Raw genomic sequence first — 18347 nt, forward strand, 5'->3', positions numbered from 1 at the left:
CAATTATTAATTATTAAAGATTTTCAAAATAATTGGGTACATCTGTATCCCAAGTTTAGCTTATATCTAAGCCTTTGGATTTCTTTTGCCATTTCTAATTTTACCATAGGGTTCGATGTCATTGATGCTTCTTTGTTTTCTGACAAGATGGTATTTGGAAACTTGAAATCTTTTGGGGGGAATAAGTTATTTTTATCAGCAACTTATGGACTGGTTTTCCACTTAGGTTGTAATCGCTTTCTGAGACTCCTGAGCAGTCCTCTGCATTCCCATACACTTGGGGACAGTAACAGAAGTGTTGTTGGTGAGACCACATTGAGAATTTGCACTGCTGCAGTGGGTGCCTGGTAAAGGCTTGATTTGGACAGTTGACAGCCCCAAATTATAACCTATTCTTATTAAACCATATGGAGAAGATGTAAGTACCCATTCCGATGCCTCAGGCTCCATGTTAAGAAGAGCTTTTGACAGTGTGATGGAAGTAGAATGCAAGCTGCCATATGGGCCACTAAGGAAAGGAGCATACATTTACATAAAGCATATTTCTGCAGCCCTGCCTTTTGAAACCAAGGATCCTCTTTTCTTTCTTCTCCCCTCTTTGTGAATGTTTTTGTTATTTCTCCTCTCCCTCTCCCATCTCTCCCACCCTTCTTTCTCTTTATCCTTCTGTCTCTCACCCACTCCCTCCTCCTCACTCCTCTCTCTAATTGCCAAAGAAATAATTCTGCCAATTTTCTAAAATTTTTCAATGTAGGCTTATAATTTGATTTTTTAATAAAAAGGAACTCTCAGCTGAAATATAAGCAAACTTTTGACTGGAATTCAAGATTTGTTATAGCTCATAGGAAATATAGGTAATTTTCATTTTCTCCAAATTCTGCAGGATATAATCATTTGCTATCAAGAGTCATGACTGACCAGAGAAAATTCTTTTTTTAACACATTCATTGATGGCTGGGCCCGGTGGTTATGTTTGTATGCTCAGCACTTTGAGAGGCCAAGGCAGGAACATTGCTTGAGGCCAGGAGTTCAATTAAAATAAGAGACATAAAATAGCCAACCTTTATGTCCATCAAATTTTTAACAGTCTGATTTTGAACAAGTGGGTCAAAAGTAAAATTTCTCATAGAGGTATTGTTTAATAACATATATATCGTACAAAGTATGAGGGTATACACAAGCTTCAATAGGTTTCAAAACTACCATTTAATACAATCTCCTGAATAATAATGCAGTAGTCTTAATATTGTATTCAAGCATTAGTTCATCCAAAACCACTTGGACATTTGCTCTGAACCAGGGATTTTTCTGTATACTAAGAATACAGACATGCTTCCTGCCTCAGGGACTTGGCATCCTTGTGGCCAGGGAGATGTGTCAGCAAGTACAAAGACCATTGCCATAACAAGGACCACAGTGGAAACCTGTACAGGATAGAGAATGAGAGAAGCTAGTACCTGGGCAAGACGACAGCAGAATGAAGCATTTCTAGAAAGGATTTGAGAAACAAGTATATACTGAATCATGAAATCACTGTGACTACACCCCAGGAAATGAAAGGCAAGGCAACAGAAATGAACTGGAAATAGTTCATTTTAAGACAGATCTCAGAAATCTTTCACAACATACTAAGGCTTTTGGAGACTGTCATGATCACCCACAAAAGGAATATAGTTGTTAGGAGTGATATTCTTTTTTTTTTTTTGAGTTGGAGTCTCACTCTGTCGTTCAGACTGAAGTGCAGTGGCCACTCCTGGCCACTGCATCCTCCACCTGCTGGGCTCCATTGATCCGTCTGCCTCAGCCTTCCAAGTAGCTGGAACTACAGGCGCGCGTACCACGCCTGGCTAATTTTTTGATTTACTGTAGAGATGAGGTCTTGCCAAGTTGCCCAGACGGGTCTCAAACCTGCGGGCTCAGGCAATCCACTCTCCTCAGCCTCCCAAAGCGCGGGATTACAGGCTGAGCCACCGAGTCCAGCCAGGAGTGATATTCTTAATTTTATATTTTAGCAAGCCCCTCTGTTTGAGATCCTGAGAAGATGGATTGGCAGAGTGAAAAATAGGAGCCTGAAGACCAGTTCGGAGATTATTGCGTTAGTCAAGACAGAAGATAGCTGATCTAGTGCAACAGCAGTGCTAGATGAAGGGAGGAAAGAGATATAGTCAAAAGATATTAAGGATATAAAATACACAGATCTTGGTAACCGGTTGGATGTTAGAGTGGAGGAAAGTCTTGGGACACAACTTCCGTGTTGCTGGTGTAGTAATCAAGTGGACATTCTCTACTTTAGCTCCAAGAATGGTAATGCAAGATGAGAAGCCAGTTTATTTAGCAAGACAATTAATCAAGTGCTTCTCAAATGTATCTAAAAAGAGGCTTCTTGCTAGAAATACGTTTGAGTCAACTACCACTTAATCTTAGAATCATTATCACATTTAATAACAATATTGAAGGTGATTTTTAAAATATGCTTCTTCATTTTAACATACTAAATATGACTTCATTGTCAACACACTTAATCTTTGAGTGTTTAATAAAGTAACATTTAAATTGATGAGGTAGAGTGGTCATTTATAAATGTAGTAATTTTTACATGAACATGTGTTTTGTTCTTATGGTGGTTAAATATAATGACAACAGTCAGGCACAGTGGCTCATGCCTATCATCCCTGCAGCTCTGCCCTTTGAAACCAAGGATCGTCTTTCCTTTCTTCTCCCCTCTTTGTGAATGTTGTCATTATTTCTCCACTCCCTCTCCCATCCGAGGCAGGAAGATTGCTTGAACCCAGGAGGTTGAGACCAACCTGGGCAGCGTAGCAAGACCTCGTCACTACAAAAAAAAAAAACAAAAAAATATCTGGACATAGTAGCACATGCCTGTAGTCCCAGCTACTTGGGAGGCTGAGGCAGAAAGATCACCTGAGCCCAGGTGGTCAAGGCTGCAGTGAGCCATGATCATGCCACTGCACTCCAGCCTGGGTGACAGAGAGAGACAACAATAACAATATGACAACCCTTAACAGTATCCATTGAGATAGTAAGCCTAAGTTTCTTTGCACAGTATTTTTTAATGAAAGGCTATATAAATTAAGGCTTGGATGTATCGTTTGCTATATAGCAATGTAAAACCTTCCAGCTTTCAATGAAGATTATGAGCCCATCGAGTTTTTCAGTGTTACTTCATTTTCATATTAACTGAATAATAGTTTTGTTCAACCTTTTGACTTTTTCATATTCTGAGTTTTTTCAAAATTCTAATTTCAGAAACTTAAGGCACCTAAAATATGATGCAATATTTTTGTCATTTGCAAGATTTTTTTGTTACCTAAAACATTTAGATTTCTCTGTCTTAAAAGATGTTGATGTTAGGTTGGATGGATGACTGACTAGCTGGATAATTGGATGGATAGACAGACAGTAGAGGAAGGAGGCATATTAGAAAGATATTAAGGATATAAAACACACAGGTCTCGATTATTAATTGGATGTCAGATGTGAGGAATGGCGGCTTTATGAACTACAGAGGTTGACATAAGCTTTGCATCATTTCCTGGCTCTTTTGACTAATGATCTATATTATCTTAGGCGAGTGTCCGAAATTCTCTTTGTCTTGGTTTCCTTATTGATAATATTGAAAAAAATAGTTTCTCCCTCATAGAGTTTTGTGTTAATTAAATGACTTAATGCACATATAGGACTTAACACCGTGGTTGGCGCTCTAAAAATATTAGGGAAGAGGAGGAGGAAGGAGAGATGGAGAGTTAAGTAGAGATTCAATAAATTTAGATTTCAGTATATTTCTAGATTTGTCTACCACAATGAGTTGGATGGTTTGAGAGTATTTTATCCTTAAAGTTTAGCATCCTTATTTAGGTGACATTTGGTAAAAGTAACCAAATTACTGAACTATACAGTACCTTCTAGCTCTATGATTGACTCTCTAGGAATAAATACAGCTCTTTTCCATGTGCTAATGAAAACATCATTAAGATAATATTAGTTTCCTAAATAAGACATTTATCATTAAATATGATTATCATTCCCAATTTAATGGGAAATCTTTTAGTATATAGATGAACCAGGAAAAGATTATTTAACCACACAAAATACTAAACCATATCAGAGTAAAGGAAAAAAAATCAATGGTATGTTTTCTTCTGAATTTAGAATTACTTCCTGTGCCACTTTCTGCATCTATAGTTGTCCTGCCTCTGACCAATTTCAGAAACACATAAAACAACATATTAAGGATCTCTTCATATATGTGCCAGCAGGGTAAACATCAGATACCTTGCCCAAGGTGTAAAACACTACATAGGCTTTAGGATATTTTTGCCCTGAAGAAGATAATGTGGAGAATTGTCATAGTGAGTATTTAATCAAACAGTACTACTGGAGTTGCTAGAAATTAGGGATTTAGTAACTATAAGCATATATATTCAAAGTTATTAGAATGATGAAATTATTGAGAGGCTTTTTCCCATCTTCCACCACTGCCACCCCAGTCAAAGCCACCATCATCCTACACCAAATCTACTGAAGCAAAGAACTGAGCAGTAACTTTCTTCTCTGCTTCCACTTCTGGCCACCTACTTCATTTTCCACACAACAGTCAGAAAGATTGTATCATGTCACTCTGCTTAACCATAAAAATAATAAAGCTTCCCACTACACACAGTAGAACTCACAGTCCTCACTCTGTCCTAAGATCTAGACCCCTCTATGGACGTCTCCCTCACTCTGCTCTAGTTACTCTGGCCTTTTCATCTTTCTAGAAGGACACCGGTGTATCCCTTTCTGAAACTTTTGTACTGTTTCCTCTACCTAAAAAGCTTCCCTTTAAACCTTCTGTGGAATTCTCTTTTGTCATTCCCTCAACTAACATATCATAAATACCTTTCCTTACCGCAGAGTACATTTTTAAATGAGGATATTTTCACTTTGAGGGTCATGAAAAAGGTCACACCTGGGTTTAGGATGTATTCATTTGAGAAACATTTTCAATCTATAGTCCCAGCACCCAAAAACGTACACATTCTTTATTGAATATTACTTTGTATTATTTACTCTTTTCCTATAGATTCTCTAGTCTTTCATGGTGCAACTTAGGCACATACTGCCCTATGTTTTAATGAACTTGTATCCTGTGCATAGAAACCGTCCATCTCCTAAAAATTTTTTTTTAAAAAAAGCAGTCTTAGCCGGGTTCAGTGGCTCAGCCTGTAATCCCGCGCCTTTGGGAGGCTGAGGTGAGTGGATTGCCTGAGCCCGCGGGTTCGAGACCCGCCTGGGCAGCGAGACCTCATCTCTACAATAAATCAAAAAATCAGCCGGGCGTGGTAGCGCATGCCTGTAATTCCGGCTACTCGGAAGGCTGAGGCGGAAGGATCGCCGGAGCCCAGCAGGCGAGGCTGCGGTGGCCGGGAGCAGCCACTGCACTCCAGTCTGGGCGACCGAGTGGGACTCCAACTCAAAAAAAAAAAATAAACAAACAAACAAACAAGCAAATAAATAGATAAATAAATAAAAAAGCAGTCTTGTCCCAGTAACAAGGATTATAAGACTTATGCAACTGCTTTAGGTGGGATGCTCCATAATACAATTCACTAAAGACAAATCGAAAACTGAGAAATGCATGTGATATGCTGACTGTTTTTAAATACAGATGTGCTAAATTATGTTGCAAGTTGAATGGATTTAGAGTCTATAATATTCAATGATCTATCACAGAAACAAAGAACTGAATACCTCATGTTCTCACTCATAAGAAGACACTGAACAATTATCATAATACTAGTGAGTGTATTAAAGGGATTGGCAGTATGTGAAAAACTGCCAGGGGAGGGAACCGGGAGGCCCAATTCATCAATAAGGGAACCTGATCTCAAACCAGGTGATGTGGGGACCAAAGTGAGGCCCAAATTTTACCTGTGCAATGACCATTTGTATTGCTAATCCTGAATTTTGCCCCACATCTTTAAAATAAAAATTAAAAGAAAACAAAGTCCACAAATAACTGAAACGTTCGTGAATCAGAGTAGATAGTCCCAAAGTTACAGTCACCCTCCTAGTAAAATAAACTAGTGTAGCTTTTAGTAGTCATTAAGCTTACCTCTTAGAATTTAACTGGTTTAGCTTCCCTGTAACACACAGCATAGCACAGAGATTATAACTGGCTCCTTAATTGCTACATTTACAGGTGTCAGAAGCTTCAGGAGAGTGGGCAGCTCCCTTGAATTTCTAGCAAGCAGTCATGTGCATTTGTGTTAAACCACTTAGGAAATAAATTTTAAAAATCATGTATCATTTTATAGAGATATAATCTATTTGTATCTTGACAACCAAATATAGAAGGCTAATTATACTTTCTGATCAATTTCTATTGTATGACTACACCATGGGAAGTAACATCCATTATTCACATTTTATCAGTTCTTCTATGTCAGACTCTTTCAGAAAAAGGTTTTTTTGGCTGTATTTTCCAAATGTGTGATCTTATCTCTGCTTGACTATTTCAGCACTTTTGTGTAATGGAAAATTTCACAAACATTTGCAAGAAATCTTTGTGCCTTTGGTTGTCCGCTACGTCGATCTCATGGAGTCCTCCATCGCCCAGTCAATTCACAGAGGTTTTGAGCAAGAGACATGGCAGCCTGTCAAGTAGGTATCTCACTCAGTGTCCATAGAGCACCTGCCTCTTCAATCCTGACCTTATGACTTTACACATGGCCATCTGTAGTTATTGCTTATAGTGGTCCCTTCCCACGTTGTTTGTTTCTTTACAGGAATATCGCCAACAGTCTTCCCAATGTAGCTCTTCCAAAAGTTCCAAGTCTGCCTCTTAATCTTCCACAGATTCCTAACATTTCTACTCCTTCATGGATGGCTTCTTTATATGAGTCCACGTGTGTATTCCTCACTTATTTCCTGGTGGTGTGTTAGCAAGTGCATGGCCTGGCCTGTGTTCTGTGCAGATGTGTTTAGATTGCATGGCATTTATCGTTGTTGGTTGAGGAATACAGCTTTTGGGTTTATTTGTTTGAGCTTTTTAAGCTAGTCAGCTAAGCTTAGCATATCTATGATAAGTGGTGTCAAGAAGAAAAAAAAACACTGGTCTGATGTCACTCAAATGTAATCTGTGGGGCAAGGGTCATTTTTTGATCTGGGTTATAGACTGTAGCCTGAGGGATTATAACCAGAGTTCTCCTTATGTAGACAGTCAATGTGCTAAAAAGTATTTCAAGGATTCTTAGTCAGCTACAGCTTTACTACTGCCCATGTGACTTACCTTGTATATGCAAAAGACCATTGGAAGAACGGTTTCAAGAACATTGTTTTCTCTTTTTATCTTAGTCTCATTTTAAAGAAACAGTTATTGCCCCTTTCAGGGAGGTGATTGTCCTTTCTTTGCCAACACCAGGAAGTTCTTCTATTTTTTTTAATATATCATTTAGTACACATTGTTATTTTAAAATAATCTTTATATCCTTAAAAACCATATTTATTAACTACACATTGTGAAGAACCTACCTCTTGCAGATGCAGTAACTAAGAGCCATTAAAGCAAAAGGGCATGAACTTTGAAATCGATCAGGCCTGAATTTAGATCTTACAGCATAATTTTAAATCCTTTCAGCCTCAGTTTCCTCAACTCTGAAATGGTTACACCTCATTTAAAGATATTTTTATAAGGACTGAAAAAACTATCAGTGCTTGGCATGTCCTGGGCTTTCAACAAATGATAGTTACTGCTACTGTACCTTGTTATTATTATTACTGTCATCTATCATCATTATAACTATATCGTTTTTAAAACTATGAGCCACACAGCAATCAGAACTAAGTAATAGTACTAGTTTACAAATGGGAATACTCAGACAGGCAGTTACATGTTTTGCCCAAGATCTCATATGAAATGAGCTGGAAAGAATAATAATTAGAACAAAAAATAGCTGTCCTTTATTCAGAATTTGCTGTGTTTCCGGTACGGTGCCAAGCTCTTTATCTCATTTAATCTGTATACAACCCTCTGAGGTACGTGTCATTATCCCCATTTTACAGTTAGGGAAACTCAATTACAAGGAAGTTAAGAAAAAAAATTTGTATCTCACAGCAAGTGAAATTCAGAGGCAAAATATGAATCCAGCTTTTCCTGAATCTTACTTGTTTTGAGAAATTGGGCAAATTTTGTTTATTAACTACTCAAAACTGTCTGGCATAGCCTAGGCTTTCAAAAAATGATAATTACTACTACTCTGCCTTGTTATTTACTATGAGTATTACTATCATCCATCATCATCATTATTTATAACTCTACATTATTTATAACTCTGACAATTAAGTTTGCAAACTCATCCTAGAAAAAAATGCTATATACCTCATTGTTGAATAGTACTATGGTCACCTTTGAAGTGCTCCCTTTGGGAAGCAATGCACCAATGCCAGTGCCTAGTCCACCCACTGAAGCAGTTTTGGAACTCTTTTTTCTGGAGTGGCCATCAGAGCTGTCATTGCGAGAATGTTGGAGTTTGAATTAGAATAAAAAACAAATTATTGAATTTCTTGTTAAACTTAACAAGAGTGGAAGTGAAATCAGGGACATGTTAGTTCAAGTTTATGGGGATATTACCATGAAGAAAACAGCAGTGTATGAATGGATTAAACATTCTTCTGAGGGGAGAGAAATCATCACTGATGAAGTGAGATCAGGATAGCCAGTAACGAACAGAACTGATGAAAACATTACAAAAATTCACTAGATTGCATGTCAAAATTGTCGACTGACTGTGAGAAGCATACCAGACCAAATAAACATCAATAGAGAAACAGGAAAATCTCAAATGAAAACCTTGGCGGAAGAAAGCTGTGTGCAAAAAGGATCCCAAAGGAGTTCTTGCAACACAACAGTGCACCAGCTCATACAGCACTGTCTGTGAGGGAGTTTTTAGGCAGTAAATAAATAACTGTATTGGAACACTCTCTCTACTCACCTGATTTGGCCCCCAATGACTTTTTTCTTTACCCAAAGATAAAGAAAATATTGAAAGGAAGACATTTTGATGACATTCAGGACATTGAGGGTAATGTGATGACAGCTCTGAAGGCCATTCCAAAAAAAGAGTTGCAAAATTGCTTTGATGAGTGGACTAGATGCTGGCATCAGTGCATACCCTCCCAAGGGGAAAATTTCGATGGTGACCATAGTGATATTCAGCAATGAGGAATGTAGCACTTTTTCTAAGATGAGTTTGCGAACTTAATTATTAGGCTTCATGTAGTCTTTAAAACTATGAGCCACACAACAATCAAAACTAAGTAATAGTACTAGTATGAATGGAAAAACTCAGACAGTTACGTGCTTTGCCCAAGATCTCATATAAAACCCGCTGGAAAAAATAATAATTAGAAGAAAAAATAGTTTTTATTTATTAAGAATTCATTTCTACCATTAATTTATACCTTTCTACCTTTTGCACCATCAATACCCAGTCAAGGGTGCACACAATTAAGAAGAGAGGAAAACAAGAAAGAGAACCATAGTTTGCAAAGGAATTTGGCAAGATCTCTCCAAGTTAAGCATCATCACTATATTCATAAAACTCATCAAGATACTATTATGTTACATGTGATTTTTTTAATAGGCAAATGTCTTGGGCCATTATAACGTGTAACGTGGTGTCTGTGTGTATTTGGGATTTACCTAGGAAAAGTAAGGAACCTTTCTAAGTCTATGATTCTTTTGTGCTTTTCAAATAAAATTTAGCTCCTCCTCTTCCTCATTCCTTATCTATTTAACACCCTAATTTTAACCAAGAACACTATTGTGTTCATTACCCTAGGAAATTTAGTTTTTTGTTATTATTATTTTATTAGCTTTGAGATTTCTGTGAACTCTGAATCCCTTATTATTGAATATTTTTTCAAAATTATCTGAATCTCAGGACAGGAATCACAGCAAATTGGGGATTTATAAATAAAGCGGTTGTACTTTCACCATTCTTGGTGTATATATATTTTTAAATGTGTTCCACAAGTTGATTACTATTATCTTTACCTGCCAAAGTTATCAACATTAGGTTTTTTGTTAAGGTGCCCAAGATTACTCATAATGTTATGTTATTGCAATTTGTTTTTTGAAATTGAAACTTGCATAACAATAAACATTTCTATTTGATATAAGGAATTTAAAATACTACTGATTAAAATACTACTTTAAAAAATAATTTAAAAGTAACCATGAGTTTGAAGCTACATCCTTACCTGCTAACACATAGATCATGTTAAGAGGTGTGCCTTCACATCTCTGTCTATCAAATCTTCATTTTCATTTTGGGTTTTTTAGCTCTGGAAATGAATGCCAGTAAGGTAAGTTTCCTGCAGGCATTTTTGGGAAACTGTCTCAGAGTCCATTATTCACGTTTGATTTCTTTAATCTGTTAATAATACCTTTAGGAATAGGTTACTGATTAGAAATAATTATAAAATGAGAAAGCTCTGAGTAAATTGCAGGTTATATGCACCAACTCCAGAGATAGCCCTATTTACTTTTTTTCATGTATCTATCTAATTATAACAAACACTTGTTATCTTAATTACATTTCCAATTAGACACATTTATTGTTTAGAATCTTACCATAGCATCATACAGATGAAAAATATATCCATATTCTGTATGAAAATTTAACTATCACATATTATGAGAATGTTTTTAATAGAATTTGCCTTTACTATTTGAGATTTTGCTTTGACGATGGCTTTTACTGTCATTGTGCTGTCAAAGAGTACATACATTTCAAATAGTTATATTTCCAAAGTAAAAAAAATTGTGTAAGAAGCAAATTGGCTTCTTGCCAATTGTATTCAATTACTCTTAAAACATAGGACCTCTAATCTACCAAACTGTGCTCTATGCATAGGGAGATTTTCAATGTGTTTTTTTTTCTCTTATTTTTATTATACATATGGCAAAGGAGAAGTAAAGGTAATGTTTTTCAGACATTTTCACAGTAGTGTCAGCATGGCATTATCTGGTTCTCTTATTTAATGGTACGTTTGAGGCACTGAATATTAAGGTGAGGAGATATTAGGTGAGTCGAGTGCTGTGGGAAATGTTCACTACTCTGCTGTGATTGGTCCCTTGAGAACTAAACTCCAGGGCATCTTGGCTAGACAGGGAGGTCAGGAGGCATTACTGACAGAACGGGAGGAGGAAAGCTGAGATGCTGGGGCCAGGGTGAGTGAGGAAATAAGCTTTTAATTAGCCAGTGCAAGAGGTGATTTTTTAAAAGCTGGTTAATTAAGATATATTTAGCTAAACAATGTGGTTACTTAAAAACAATTTTATTTTTTATAAACGTTTTCCACTATGCCCTTGTGATAAGTGAGTTTATTTTATTTCTTTAATTTTCTTTTGCAAACTAAAAATATAGGTTTTAGGTTAGTATATTTGAAGCAATTGTTGGAAAGCTGAGGACAAATGAATTCCACAGTAGCTTTTATTTTTTCTTTTGCTTTTGTGCTGTTTTTCAGTTAAGTTTCAGTGTATTTTTATGTAGGAATATTCTATTTTCAAAGCATCTGTTTCTGTATTAGTCTTTGTACTTGCATAATGGAAAGTAATAGCATTATCCTCTACCCAACTATTATACTTTTCTACTATAAATTACCTTCACAAATGGGATGATAGCACAACCCCCTAGGGCAGGGGTCCCCAGCCCCTAGGGTTGCAGAACGATACCAGTCTATGGTCTGTTAGGAACCGGGTGGCACAGTTCGTGAGTGACTAGCCAGTGGAGCTCCGTCTACTGTCAGACCAGCACTGGCATTAGATTCTCATAGGAGCAGCAAATCCTATTGTGAACTGGGCATGCAGGGATCTAGGTTGTGTGCTCCATATGAGCAGCTGCAGATACAAGTTAACACTTACAGTGAGGTTTGACTGCGCATACCCCCCACCCCCGTCCCTGGAAAAATTACCTTCCATGAAACTGGTCCTTGATGCCAAAAAGGTTGGAGACCGCTGCCTTAGACTGATTTTATCATAGTAGTGAATGCCAAGATTTGCTAATCTTGCTTTACAGTTAGATATAAGGACATGAAATACATGATTTTGCTCCAATTTTAAGGGTACTCTGAATGTTATTTCTCTGTCAGACCATACCTTGTACAAAGTTGGACTCTTAATTATAAGCCAGAAAAGACACAAAATAAAAATAAAGATTTGCTTCCCTACCTATCCCATTTTATTTCTAGTTCCTGTTTCACCTCTACCTGTAATTGAGAAATTTAAAAGCCCTATATGCTACACACCTGCAGATAGAAGCTACCATGATGACAGAGGCACATATGCATGAATAAAAGGTCGAAGCTACTAGTTGCTTTCGTATGGATTTTCATGCACAAAGCATACTTTTCAGTATTTCTAAGAGAAACTTTATGTGTTTATCCTAGAGAGTGGCAAAGAACATTTAAAAGATTGTTTCTTATGTATACAATTTGATTTTTTCCTTATTAAAATATCCTTATCCATCTTACCTCTTTTTTTTTTGGAAACCTTGCTATTATGATTATTTCTATCTTGTTCTCCTTGCCTTTCTTCATTGAGAACTATAAGAGAAGAATTAGAAGACTGAACAAAAAAAATTGGATCACTAGAGATTTTACGTGGTAGTTTCTTCACTGATCGCAGTTGGTACAGAAAGGAAAAAACAATGTATTGGTGGTCCATACAGTTAACAGTGGGAGTTCATGGTGTTCTTCATTTTTCCTGTTTATTCTAGGAATGGCTCAGCAACATCAGAAGACCTGTTCTGGAAACTGGATGCGCTGCAAATGTTTGTCTTTGATCTACACTGGCCAGAACAAGAATTTGCCCACCACTTAGAACAAAGACTTAAACTAATGGCCAGTGATATGATAGAGGCCTGTGTCAAAAGGTAGTCATGTATTTTCAAATTCCTGCTTAATATGCCAATACCCAAAATACTACTTTTCACCAAGTGCTTGTGATATTATTGTCACAGAAAAGGTTTCAATATGCACTGCTATTCCAAAATGTAATGGACATTAGGTTCTCTTGACTAAATTCTGGAGACCCAAGTAACTGATGAAATTGGCTGGATATTTTTTTTAGGTCTCCCAGCCATTGGTCTCCCATACCATATTAATGATTTATTTTGTGCTTACTGGTATCTCTCTGGGAATACTGTGTTTTAAATTCCCAAGGTGGTAAGTATCTCCTGAGACATATGGAAAAGGTCTGTTAGGTTCTTTATGCATTATGTACTGTGTCTGTGTGCTGTGAAATGGCATGGCAGACTCAAAATATGATCAGCACCATCAGTCGTCTGGGATTACTCACTATTTTCTGGAATTTTCTGACTGTATCAGATGTGTTCCAAGTATCTGTTTACATTCTCTAGAACTTAACCAGAAATAAGTTATGAGGCTTTGGATTCTTCCAAGTGTGCTTTCATTTTTTTAATAGTTCTTACAAAATCAGCATTGCATCCAAATCAGTCAAGCATTTTTTTTTTTCCATTGCCCTTGTTCATGATATATACAAGAACAAGGTTAGGCAGCGTATTAGAAAAACAGCCAAACACTGATTGGGACAATTGAATATTTCTGAGTTCTTTAAACCAAGAAAAATTTTATCTTTAAAGTAATGTTCAGTGGCTCCTAAAGGCAAAACCAAGAATAAGATTATGTAATGTTTTTAAAAGATTGTTTTTGAAACCGGGTGTGGTAGCTGTAATCCCAGTACTTTGGAAGGCTGAGGCAGGAGAATCACTTTGGACCAGGAGTTTGAAACCGGCTTGGGCGACAAAGTGAGGCTCCTTCTCTATAAAGATAAAAAAATTAGTTAGACATGGTGGCACATGCCTGTAGTCCCAGCTACTTAGTAGCCTGAGGCAGGAGGATTACCTAAGCCCAGGAGTTCAAGACAGGTGAGCCAGGACCATGCCACTGCATTCTATCATGGAGTGAGACTTTGTCTCTAAAAATTAAAAATAATAATAATTTAAAAGTCATATTAGATTCTGATGTCACAAGTCTGCGGATGTTCTTAGGATACTTTGGCACAAAACCATTTACAAATTTCCCATTATGCAGTTTCTTTCAGAAACCTATCTGCAATTATAGATATTTGAAAGAGATTGTAAATGACATAAATAATTTCACATTCTCTGTTGTACATTGATCATCATATTTTAGAGTTTTCTGGACTTGTGTGTGTGTGTGTATGTGTATGTGTGTGTTTTTCCACGAGCTTTCACAAAAAGGATTTGTTCCGTTTTAATGCAGAGAAACATTTGGTTTTTCTATCTGGAAATTAATTCAGGCAGTTAAGTGAAACTATGAGGTTTTTCCATTAAATGTGATACATTAGCTATAACAAAAAAGCTTAATTTGGGATGCAGTATGGTCTGAGTGACTTATGAGGTAAAAGTTAATATAAAACATCATAATCAGATCTTTCCTTTAAGACACCCGAAAAGAAGAGTGGCCCACCCTCTGACTCCCAAGTCCTGCCACTCTGCTTTTTTCTTATTTGCATGTTTTAAATTAGCATCTTGTAGTGTTGATTTCACTCTTACAAAATGGGTGAGATGTATGTCAGAATTTCTTACTCTGAATTCATGTTTTAATAACTAGAACAAGAAGTGCATTTGAACTCAAGCTGCAAAAGGCAAGCAAAACAACTGACTTGCGCATCCCAGCTTCCGTGTGTACTATGTTTAACGTATTAGTAGATGCCAAAAAACAAAGCACCAAACTCTGTGCCCTGGATGGAGGACAAGAGGTAAGTAGAATGTAACACACGGCGAATGCAGCTCAGGGTGGCCTGGCAGGCGAGGATGCTGCTTCCTTACCTCAAGATACTCTCTTGATAGATTTGAAAAGGTCAAGTTCTCCAACACCAAATGTTTGATCTTTAATACTAGAATGCCCTTTATCCCTTGCTCATGTTGGTCTCTCTTTACTTATATAAATACTGCCTACAATTTTACAAGGGGTCACTGAATTTCAGATATCCCTCTTAAGAGTTTAGGTGTTGTGTATTTACATGAACCTTGCTTTTTACAAGCAAATGAGAAAGCTACCTGCTTTGTTTATACAAATCTAGAGTGCCCAGAGTTTGCATCCATCAGAGTCAGCCACCAAAAAAAAAAAAAAAAAAAAAAAAAATGACATATGAAATATTTACACAAAAGTTTCTGGTTTTTTGTTGTTCATTTATTTTTATTATTTTTTTAAAATGTTTAGTTCAGTGTCTTTGGGGATGCGAATAGTTTTTTTGTTATATGTATGCATTGTAGTCTGGACTTTAAGTGTACCCCCTACCTCCTTCTGTGCACATTTTACCCGATAGATGATTTTTTTCATCCCTACCCTCTTCCACCCTCTACTTCTAAGGCTTCAGTGTCCAATATGGCATGCTATATGCTCTTACAGTTTCTTGGTTTAGCTCCCACTTATAAGTAAACATTTGATTTTCCATTCCTGCATTACTTAGGATGATGATCTCCTATTCCAACAAAGTTGCTGCAAAAAACATTATTTCATTTTTCTTCATGGTTGAATAGTATTGCTTGGTGAATATGTACCACATTTTAATTATCTACTGATCATTTGATGTGCATTTATGTTGATTCCACATCTTTGCAATTGTGAATTGTGCTGTGATGAACATAGGAGTGAAGGTGTCTTTTTGTGTGATGACCTCTGTTTCTTTGGGTAGATACCAAGTAGTGGGATTGCCAAATCAAATAAATGGTAAATCTAAAAGTTTCCATTTTGTAAAGATCAGGTAGAAACATACTTAAACATCTAGACCTAGTTCTTACCAGTAAGTATCTCATTGTTTCCATTTTATTTATTTTTTGTTTTATATTCAGAAATACATTTTCATCTTACCCTATGATTTATTTTTGTTGAGAGTGGTGACTAAGTGAAAATATATTTGTTTGTCTTAGATTATCTGTTTAAGTTGACATTTTGTTGCATTTTTTTCTAATTGTAATTATGTTTTCATCATTTCTTTATTCTTCCCTCATGTTCTCTTTCATAATTTTTTCCCCTCATGGCATGATCCAGTTTGGTAGTCAATGGGTAAGTCTCATTTTTTTTTTTTTTTTTTTGTAAAGCACATTTTCATTTGAGTTTTTATTTTTGTGATGTATATTTTTTATGTTTATCTTTATAAATTAAAATCATATAATTAGTTCCATTTTCAGATTTTAGACTTATCTATGTGTGTACATACAAGGCTAACAATTTACAGTAACATAGCAATAGCCCAAAGACTCATTGAAACACTTTTAAGTACTTATCTCTTAAATATTGACAAAGAGAATGTTTCTTCTCTGTTAGGCTGCAGAATCTACAAACTATCTTAGATCTTTTTACAAATAAAATTATTTTAAGATCAAATGAATTCACCTTTTTAATTGAAATCAAAATGAATTTAGAAGCAGAGTGATTGTTAACATTTTCAAGCATATATTGTATTATACTTTCATTAATACCAGAGGAATTTAGAGTTTGGAGCTTTAGGTGACATATAGCATATATCAGATAATCCCTAACTATGTGGCCCAGGAGGCCACACCCAAGTTCACTTCATACACATGCACCCAGTGGTGGATGTCATTAAAGTACTAGCCCACCAGTGATACAGTCTTTCCTCTCATTCATGACCTGGAATGTGACCATCATCAGAGGTAGACCGACCTATGTCTACCCCACAAAAGGACATTCCAGAGTACCACCTCAGAATCTGTGCTGTATAAGGTTTGCAAATCTTTATGCATATAGGATTAACTGTATTATATTCTTTTTTTTTTCAAAAAATTTTTTGTGTTCTATGGATAGGTTAAATCTTAGAAGTCTTATAATTGAGAACTGGGTGTCAAACTCAGGGCAAGTTTTCCTGGACTGACAATTCTCATGTAAGCAGAAGGACTCAGCTAACTGTGAAAGTAGATGAGAAGACCCACTATTTGTGAATTTCATGCCTATATAACCCAGATATAGACATTAGCTATTTGTCCATAATTTATATTGATGTGTGTATACATGTTTCATTCTTTGAGTAATTCAGCAGAAAAATATGTTTTTCTAATATAGTATACAACCTTGCAAATATATTTAGTGATATGAGCCATAGAATGTTCAGTAATTATCATTCTCTGATCACTTAAAACATGATTTATTATCGCTAATTATCTGAATGAGTAGACAGCTGGCTTGGATACCAATGGCTTCTATCTACCCCCTCATGTTTTCTAACAGCCAGATGTAAGCCTTTGATTGTCTGCCTGAGAACATTATCTTAAGTCTCTTAATAAACCCATTCTTTTCTCCTTTGGTTTATAGAATCATCTTGCCTCTTCTTATTAATATTGAGTTTATCCATTTGTTACACTGCAGTACCCGAAACACAATAGTCACTTGGTATATATTTTTGCTGAGTGAAAGGACAGACTGATTTGTTGTCACTGCTTTAAAAATCCCCTGTAAGAAACAACTTGCTCTAGTACTTAAAAAGAAAAATGCACACACAAATGACAAACAGTGATGCATTGTCAGATGATTCTTTACATTAATAGGTGGGTGGTTTTGAAGAGTAATCTGCTACTGTTCATTATGTCTGCACCTGTACCTTCTCACCAGAGACAATTAGTTCCCCACAACTTTCACACCATTAATATAGTTCAAAATGTGCAGGTGTAAAACCCATTAGCAACCCTGAAAAGTGGTAAACAAGAATTTCCATGCTAAAGAAAGATTTCATAATTTGCTTTTGCTCTCCAGTAAATAAACCCACATAATTGCATAAGCTTTTCCTCTCTATATGTGCTAAGTTTTGAAACTGTTGCAAATTGGTATATATGTTATATGCACAGGTGAGCCAGTGGACTTCATTTTATAGAAAGCAACAAATAAAGTTGTTTTTTAAAAAACAGATTATTAGGCCCGGCATGGTGTCTGGTGCCTGTAACCCCAGCACTTTGGGAGGACGGCGCAGGTGGATTGCTTGAGCCCAGGAGTTCAGGACCAGCCTGGGCAACATAGCAAAACCTCATCTCTAAAAAGAATTAAAAAATAAACCAGGGATGATGGCGCACGCCTGTGGTCTCAGCTACTCAGCATGCTGGGGTGGAAGGATCACCTGAGCCCAGGAGGTCAAGGCTGCCATGAGTTGTGATCATCGTGATTGTGCTGCTGCATGCCAGCCTGGGTGACAGAGTGAGACCCAGACTAAAAAAAAAAAGACTAAACCGGGCTCGGTGTCTCAGCGGCTCAGCCTGTAATCCCGCGCCTTTGGGAGGCTGAGG

The 18347-nt window shown here is 36.6% G+C and overlaps 1 protein-coding gene across 14 annotated transcripts in view; it reads left to right on the top strand.

Moving 5' to 3' along the window:
* Nucleotides 1-18347, top strand: part of CADPS2 (calcium dependent secretion activator 2) — a 589108-nt gene that overhangs the window by 506565 nt on the left and 64196 nt on the right. For 7 of the 14 annotated variants that reach the window (XM_021715440.1, XM_008063871.2, XM_021715436.1 and 4 more), the window contains 3 exons: nt 6522-6663; nt 12783-12938; nt 14662-14809. In XM_021715440.1, the coding sequence (XP_021571115.1) occupies nt 6522-6663; nt 12783-12938; nt 14662-14809 (446 nt within the window). Of the gene's footprint in view, nt 1-6521; nt 6664-6788; nt 6909-12782; nt 12939-14661; nt 14810-16104; nt 16120-18347 lie in introns of all 14 variants that reach the window. The other 7 variants (XM_021715434.1, XM_008063869.1, XM_008063867.2 and 4 more) reach the window with 3 other exon arrangements.

Source organism: Carlito syrichta, unplaced genomic scaffold, assembly GCF_000164805.1.
Source record: "Carlito syrichta isolate Samal-C Ts95f unplaced genomic scaffold, Tarsius_syrichta-2.0.1 Scaffold307112, whole genome shotgun sequence".
Lineage (NCBI taxonomy): Eukaryota > Metazoa > Chordata > Mammalia > Primates > Tarsiidae > Carlito > Carlito syrichta.